The following is an 8742-nucleotide window of genomic DNA, read 5'->3' as shown; positions in this document are numbered from 1 at the left end:
CGCGCGTCAAAATTTGATCAATTTTTAAGTGAGGTTAAGTTTACAACTTTTTTTTCTCTCTGGGCTGGGGACGGAAAATTGTATTTTTGGGGAATCAGAAAGTTGCATTTTTCTGTGCTTTTTTCCGTGTTAATAATGTGAAATAGTGGGTGGAAAAATGGTGAACGCCAGTTTAACCTATGAAATATTGCTCTATCTCAATTCCTTCTACTTTGGAATGTTTGGGCCCTGTGAAGTTGGAATGGGAGTCCTGAAAGGCGTGAATCTTACCTATACTAAAGATAGTTTGCTGCGAGATGCATTACTTCTAGTTTCTCTCCTCATAGCAGAATCCATCCGAATATATTGCGGTCGACACGGAAGTCTCAGTGATCATGGTGAGACCATCATTGTCTCTTTTTTCTGGTGCTCCCCACGCCAAAAAATCTATTTTTGTGAGCGCACTTGGCTTTTGTTTTTTTTGTTTTCTCGTACTAAAAAAAATGGCCTATTTTTGTCGTTTTTGTTGCAATTGTTTACGTTGCGAGGCAGGATGAAGACAGTTGGCATGGATATGGGATGCTGGAAGCAAACTCAGGAGGCTTTTTGGGGTGTTTCCAGTGTATGGTTCCCATGACAATGGCCCTTTAAATATGAAACACAAACGAGCCTCAAAGTGCGCACTAAAAATAGCACCTTGTCTTTTTCTGCAAAATACTTAAGGATTTTCTCGCGTATTCTCTTTCAGGTTGGCGTGTTATATGTTCGGTTTTCCTCACATTTCCCAGTGCAGGCGCAGTCACATATTTACTCTACTTTCAGACCTATACCCTAGGTAAGTTTTCTTTATTTATTTTTTTTTTATTCCTGAATGTAAGGACCTCTGAAAACATAATTTCATAAATACGAATTTAAAGTTAAAATTTTTAAAGAATTTCCGGATAAACCCCTCAATTTATGAGATATATACCTTTTATCATAAGCAGAAAATCTTTAAAGCTAGTGATAAGCCTAGATCAGCTTATTGTAGGTGAGATTCTTAACGTGAACGAACTCGGATTGCATGCAAATTCGATTTGGAACTAAAGATGAGAGATATTATACATACAGCAATTTAGAATCAAATTTCTGAATAATTGCAAAATTTTTATTTAAATCAAAATATCTAGGTAAAATGAACTGACATAAGATGATATAATTTTGCCCTAAAACTTGATCTTACCGATTGCTCAATATCCTAGATATTTTTTTAACTCCCTCATTTTTATTACCATCTGTATTATATACAATAAGTAAATTTTTTGACAATATTAGAGTGAAATAACATGAAAAGCACATACCCATTGGTATGCCTTCAATTAAAAAAAAACGCGACTTTACAAAAAAAAAATCTTACATGCTGGCAAAATCGAGTAATCTTCCCTTCCAAGATATTTAAATTTATTTGTTTTTTGGAACACGTTTTTTGACCACAGTAGGCTTTTTGTCCATGTGACGAACTACAGCAGTGGTGAACAAGAACCGTTTGAAATCGAATAAACGTCAAAATAAGTTTGTCAGGTAGCGTTTTGACCACTGACTGACGTACAATTTTCATTTTGATGTTTGTTCGGATTCAAACGATTCTTGCTCACCTCTGAACTACAGCAATATCAAAAAATGATTGAATTTTGTAAGGATTTTATTTTAAACCTTATTTTAAACAACGTACTCGAGTAAAAGGGTCATATCAGCACTTGTAAACTTTCGCAGCGTTATTGTGGGAATTTTTTTTTTACACAAAATCGGACAGATGTACGGATTACTATATTCCTGGATACTAGGTAGATATTTTCATGTCTCATAGTAGTGCAAACAAACCAAATAAAAGTGCGCTCAGGAATGATGCGATTTGATGCTGAGGAATGAAAATATAGGATTTAAGTGACTTTCAGTCTCGAGAATATCAAGAAACAAGGGTACGACGTCTTTATTCGTACTTTTATTCACTTTGTTTGCACTACTATGGGACACAAAAATGTCTACCTACTATTCAGGAATATAGTAATCCATGACAGATGGCAAAATGTTCAAATAGAAGCAAATTCTCTAGGCTTGAGGAAAAACTGTCAAATATATACATACACTGTATACACTGCCTGCTTTATAATCCAGATCGCCGTAATCCGGACAAGTTCTCGACGGTTACATTTAAAATACTTTTGAGGTTATGTATGCATGCGTGTTCAAGTTCAGCAATGAAAATGGACTATCCTGTGATGTTTTTGTTTAATAAATGAAGTATAATAGAAAAGACTTCTCCAATTAGGGGGAGGCTTTGATCGTTCGCATATACGCTACCTTCGGACACTTCATATTTCTCCCATATTCCCTTATGAATCTGACATATGGCTTTATATTGTAATAGCTAACCTTAAATCCCATCTTTCCTGAAAAAATTGAGAGTCTAATCCTTTTTTCCTAGTTTCAGGAAGCAAAAAATAAAAACAGGTCAAAAACTGTAATTTTGCTGTGCAATATTTCATACGATTGTGCAGAATTAATATCACTTTTCTGAAAAACTACTATCACAGAGGGTAGAAGGGTTATTAGGAATCAGATTTAAGTAAAAATCTTTTAGGCTGAACAGACACTTTTTGTGGGTGGAACAAAATTCACAAACTTGACTCAGATTCATCGATCGCAAATAGAAGACTGCTTCTTTCAGATATTTTCCAGGAAACTTCATTTTAGATACGATCCCTCATATTCACATCTATTGTAATCTACCGATTTGATCCACCACTAAAAAGGAAAACTTAAAAATCGTAAAATTGATAAACAAGAAGTAATTTGACTCAAATAGGTTGCAGTTGAGTAATTATTAAGCAATTTTGCATTTCTTTGATATAAAAATATTTTTCAAGCTTGCACAAACTGAATGTGCAATGAAAGAATCACATCTGTAATAAGCTCATACAGTTTACAACTGGTTTTTGACAATCTTTGACATAACCTCACTATTGTGTTGTTTTGCATGACAAAGAAAAGAAACTGTCCGTAAGAAGATGTTTTGTGAAAATTTTAGCTTGTTCACCTGCTGAAGCTCAATATCTGTGCTAAATCCCGATTCCTGCAGCTGCAGGAACAGAGAAATCTTCAATGATGCACATTCAAACGTTTTTGTGCATATCCGGCTCCGTGGAGGAATGGTGGAATCTTGTGTAGTCTTCTCGCTTGCAGAGTTTTAGTCAATTTTTAGCTTTAAAAACTTATTGATTCGTGTAAATTTGGTGATATTTGGACTTTTCAAGAAAGTATTCATCAGATTTAACCGTTTCCGGAGTGAAATTCTCGTAGAATCAAGCAAAAAAATGGTTTTTAATGTCAATAAAACATCTCTCAGAAAAGTTCCAAAAAAGTGATATTAAAATGTTTTATTCCTTATAAAAATGGGTTAATCAAGTAGATTAGAGTTCCCTTTAAACAATGATGTGCAACTTTTAGTGTCCGGTGCAAAATTTACGGTGAAAATGGGGTGTTCAATGATGGCGTGAATCGTGTGCGATAATAGAAACTTGATTCATCTATCGGATAAATCGCCATTAAATTTTCATTTTCCTCTGGAGGAAAATCTAAGGATTTCCTGGGATTATGTTTGGTGGGATTATGAACCTTATAAGTAAGACATTTTTTTGGTATAGTTGGAGAATCCATACGGTTTGCATGGTAGTCAGAAAAAATCACTGAACTTGAACATCATTTTAGTATGCGAAAGTTCAAAGCCTCCCCCTATGTCTTTTTATTTTTTAAAAGTTTTATTCTAATTCTACAAAAAAAAACCTTGTATTATATTTTCGAGACGTTGAACAAATTCAAAAAATCCATCCGGATTACGAAGCGGACATCTGTCATTTTTTCTCCCAATCATCCGAATTACAAAGCGGGCACTGTACTTTTCTTTAGTGTGTAGGGGAGACTGGGGCACATGTAATCATTTTCGATACATGCGAATTTGAGGTGATTTTCCAAGGACACCGTGATTTTTTGGAAAATATTTCTTAGCTCATGTTTTACCCTTGGGTATAGGCAATTCGTCGAGGGTAATGCGGATGCTGGAAAACAATTGAGTTTTCCATAAAAATAAAATTTGTGTCCCTGTGCATTTTTCTCTTTTCACAAAATACCTGGGGTAGAAGTAAACACTTTCTGGGGAGGATGTAAACACCCTTTTTTCCACCCTTGAAATTAACTTTGCACCACTTTCGATTATTTTAATTTCTTAAGAGATATATAAAGACTGTATATTTTTCAAAAAATCACGACACTTTTTACAAAGAATAATTAAAATAGCAAAAAAACTAAAAGCATGCATATCAAAGACATTTTTCAATGGATTTTCCCCATATTTTGACATCATGTGATTTTTTATTGAACACAGCGCCACCAATTTTTTTCGTAATCTATGAATTATAGATATTTCGCATGAAGGTCAATTTCCCGCTCTTTTACCTACTCATTTTGTGAAATTGAAATTGCCTGATTACATCTACCCCATATGCTGTTTTCTGACCAATTATTAATTCTTTTGAAATAATGAGAATCTCAATTTCTCTAGTAAATGCATTAATATAATCCTAAAAGATGTAGGAAAGAACTGGTATTGCTACATTTCGATTATTTTACACAATTTTTAATTTCCAGGTGGAAATCCAAATGATCAAAATAATCGAAATATCAACATTTTCAGGAAAATGATTTTTATTTTTAAAGTATATTAGGATTTTATTGACCAATTTATCTGTGGACATACATCCCCATGGTATCTATGAATGCTTATCGGTTTTATCCTCTGGAGTCTTAAAATTAATGAAAAAAATCACAGTGTTTACAACTACCCCAGATTACTACTGCCCCAGTTCCCCCTAGAGGCCATTACTCGTTAAAATCGGTCAAATACAATCGGATATATGGCATTTTGAACTTCGTAAATTTTATCCCCTCATAAGGTAAAGTATCCTCGAGTCGACCACCTCTCGAAATATTTATTCAATTTATTTATATATTTACAAAATTATTTACCGAATGGTTTAACATTATAGGGTCAATTATTTCATAATTAATTCAAATCAGTGAAAATATCATGGAAATTGACCATAAAACGTATTGAAGTATTTCTTAAATAAAAATTCGCAATTTTTCATCAAATTATGGCATACTTTTTGATATTCTTGACTTTTTTCTTAAGTTTCTTAAATTATTACCCTTACAAATAACTTTAGAATTCAAATTCCAAGTCTAAGCGTAAGTTTAGGACTTTATTACTGTGCAAAATTTTAGTTCCGTTACCATTTTTAAAGATTAATTTTATGTATTAAAATTGAAAGTGCGTTTTAAATATAATGTTACTCAATTCGACCGTTCGACAAATCATAGCAAGTGAAGCTTTTTTCACTTGAATGTTGTTCTTCTTCTGAATGAATTCATAAAAGTGAGTTTCCTTATTTATTTAAATGATTAACTAAATTTTAAGTGCTATTCATTCTGTGTTGAACAAGCCAAAGTTAAATCCGTGACTTTATATTTAGTTTTATGGTTTATTTAATTTTAAGAAAAAATAGGTGGTCGAGAAGAGGAGGAATCCCAAGCGGCCAAGTAGAGGAACACTTCGCATTTTTGAAAAATTTTAATTTTTTTTTATAATTTAAAATTATATTATGACTAAATGAAGTTCACAATTAGATAGATAAGGATCTATTCTATCTATTTAGGTAAAAACCCTAACAAAAAACACAAATTATAACGGTTTTGTTAATAAGTTCACAAAATATATCCTTAAATGGTCGACATAGGGTACTTCACCTTATCTCCGATTCTATTGTAACCATTGTTACCACAACTAACCCACGCAACTTTTTGTAAACTTCATAGTGTAGCAATATATGCTACAGGTCCTATACCAGAACATGCTGGAGCACCCTTCATCGCTAGCCTTCCGGAATTAAGCCCCATTGCTCATCTAGCGGAACTATAGCAACAATATCTTAACTTGAGGTTAGTCGCACTTATAGCACCCCTCAGAGTTACCACCCCAGCTGAAAAGTGATTGGTACCGTTTGCTTAGAAGAGTCTTCATCAGGACGGGCTTTCTCCCTTCAACTCCTCTAGGTTCAACAGTCCTACTACAATAGCCTAGGCTACGACACTTTAAAATTGGATGAACTTGCAAAATTGCGTTTTCGAAAAGAAAGTTTGAATTTTGACGCTATCGCAGCACTACCTGTGGTGACTTTTTGAACTTTCATCTGAAAGTACTCATCGAGACCAAACTAAAAAAACAAAAATTTAAGTCAAACGTCAAAATGTTAATTAGATCCGGAGATACAGACCGGTCAATTTTTGAACTTTGACCACTTATAGCTGGGGTCAGGAGTTATCGATCGACTTAAGTATTTTTTTGTTTGATAGGTATAATCTGCGGCTACAACATACTAAAATTTGAGCCCGATGCACAATGGAGTTTTTGAGTTATTTAACTTATAAAATTGTAAATTTTTCTTTTTAATAATAGCGCCCTTATTGGTGGTTTTACGAAATATCCCCTACTCGAATTATCTAAAACTAGAAATCTTGCGAAAAAAAAAGTTGTGCAAGTTGTACTAACATTATTGTTACATTAATCACGAGGTCAGATTTCATCTCAGACCGCAATGGTTTATTTATTTATTTGTTAATCATGTGAACTTTATCCATTAGTCAGAGGTTCTACATTCAATCATTTCGTTTAAAAAATAGGATACTAATATTTTTCTTCATAAATTCTCAGGTCTGGAATACATCCTCTGTGCCTTACTGTTGGCTCTTCAGATAACTGAATTATTTTATGCCCTCTTGTTTGTATTGACCATGTGCCGTCCACCAAATTACAATTAAAAGTGCAACCACGACGGGTGCATAAATCCTCAAAGACCCAAAGACACTTTGTAAAAAAAAGCAAACGTCTAGTCATAGCAATAGCAGTGGACGGAGAAAGCGGAATTTTCTAATGGATGTGAATCCCTAAACTGCCCTGCTCCCCCCCAAAAAAACCAAAGACCCTCAAAAATGGAAAATTTTGGTGTAGAAAAAGAAAAGTTGAGTGAAATAATCTCCTATGTGTGTTCACAAGTTTCGGTGTAATTGAGTGTTTTCTTTTTCAATCTCGTTTATGAGGACCATTCAAAAAATATAATTTAATGTAGTAAGGACAAGTTGAAGAACTAAGAAAGTAAAAAAAAACAAACTTGACGCATATTATCAATATAATCGATAAATTTCGTTTTAATGGAAGAATAGATACTCAATTTACTTACGTTCTTGTATAATAACTCCTTATACAATAAATTTTGCACTATAATAAATTTGATTCGACGGACTTTTTATCTGAATTTTTTGGGACATCATATTGCAGGGAGGTATCGAATGTGACTCCCTACTGATGAAAATTTTGGAAAATTCATAAGTACCTAGGGTAAGTGTGCCAAATTTCGGCCACTTTGAGTGTAATTTCGGCCATGCAAATAAATTAATTAAAATTATGTATGTTATCTTCGAATACACTCAGTGTGGAAAGAGTCTTACAAAAAATGTGACAGATCGATTGTGTTTCTAGCAGTCTTGTGATTTGTGGTAAAGTGCAGAAGGTTTTCCTTCGGTGTTTTTCATGAAAATTGATTAGTTTTCATTAAAGATTGTTTCTGTTTATGTTAATAGTGAATCAATCTTTAAATTTCCGGTAAAATTTCCCAGCTGGATCCTGTATTTCGCAAAAAAGTATATACTTTGTGAGCGTCTCTCCGGTGAGGTAGTGTTGCCTATTCTGGCAACATCTTTTGCTTTCTTAAATTTCTTATTCATTTTGTGTTTTTTTCTTCAATTTTTCTGAGTTCTACAATATCCAGAGAAAAAAAACCATCACTTCTATGAAAAAGATGATGTGGAAAAGGCCTCAGGAAGTGCAAATTGCTACGGGAATCTGCGCGTAAATTTGAGATGCTACTCTTCAGGTCTTCAAGACAAATTACACGGAAGATCTCAGGGCTTGTGGGTCATATAAACGTATTAAACTAAATATTAACCCTTTAAGGACGAGAAGCTTTCCGCTGAGCGAAATTCAATGAAATCAATTTTCCCTCGATATTTTAGCCTAAATAACAGATTTATGGTTAGAAAAAATTTTTATCCCTGGAAAACTATGGGTCATATATGACCCAATCGTCCATAAAGGTAAAAAAGCACAAAATTTTCCAAGCGACTGTTTACTCGTTTGCTCTGTTATTATTGTAGGAGGAATAACTTGAATATATTTGTGATAATAAAAAGAATTATTTAGAGTACGAGTAAAAATTAAAACGATCAAAACTTAATTTAAAAAAATATCTCATTAAATTTTTGCTCTCAAAAAATCTTGAAGAGTGGTACAATAATAATTTTAAAAACAATAATTTTTATCATAAAAATGTATTCATGTTTACTTCATTTTTTATTTTTATGATATTAATCGAAACAATTTTGAGTACTGGTAACACAGAGATAAATGTCGCATGTCTTACAAATACAATTGGTCTTATAATCCTTTTTTTCTAATAGCACCCTGTGCACCTGCGCCTTTCCTCAGTTTTCTTCAAAACATGTTTCATGGTAATGGGTAGGTGCAATGTTAGTTGTCTCTGCGAATTTCAGACGTAGTTGCACATTGCTATGAATCCGGGAGTTCTTCCGGTGTTGATACGTTCTCGATGAAAC

At 33.4% G+C, this 8742-nt stretch overlaps 1 protein-coding gene across 1 annotated transcript; it reads left to right on the top strand.

The window, feature by feature from the left end:
• The first annotated feature begins 20 nt into the window (after window positions 1-20).
• On the top strand, window positions 21-7363 carry LOC129799643 (uncharacterized). Its single transcript, XM_055843720.1, has 3 exons — window positions 21-377; window positions 728-814; window positions 6785-7363. Exons 1-3 carry the CDS (start codon window positions 158-160, stop codon window positions 6889-6891), a joined length of 414 nt encoding a protein of 137 aa, XP_055699695.1. The 5' UTR covers window positions 21-157; the 3' UTR covers window positions 6892-7363.
• The last annotated feature ends 1379 nt before the right edge of the window (window positions 7364-8742 follow it).

Source organism: Phlebotomus papatasi, chromosome 1 (assembly GCF_024763615.1).
Source record: "Phlebotomus papatasi isolate M1 chromosome 1, Ppap_2.1, whole genome shotgun sequence".
Lineage (NCBI taxonomy): Eukaryota > Metazoa > Arthropoda > Insecta > Diptera > Psychodidae > Phlebotomus > Phlebotomus papatasi.
The sequence above is the reverse complement of the archived record's forward strand: the minus strand, read 5'-3'. Positions and strand labels throughout refer to the sequence as shown.

What these genes read in the sequence shown, in the direction of transcription:
- LOC129799643 (XM_055843720.1), top strand. Translation starts at nt 158, where the DNA reads ATGGTGAACGCCAGTTTAACCTATGAAATATTGCTCTATCTCAATTCC. An exon ending in CGGAAGTCTCAGTGATCATG is followed by an intron (nt 378 to 727) that starts GTGAGACCATCA and finishes ATTCTCTTTCAG; the next exon opens with GTTGGCGTGTTATATGTTCG. An exon ending in CTTTCAGACCTATACCCTAG is followed by an intron (nt 815 to 6,784) that starts GTAAGTTTTCTT and finishes ATAAATTCTCAG; the next exon opens with GTCTGGAATACATCCTCTGT.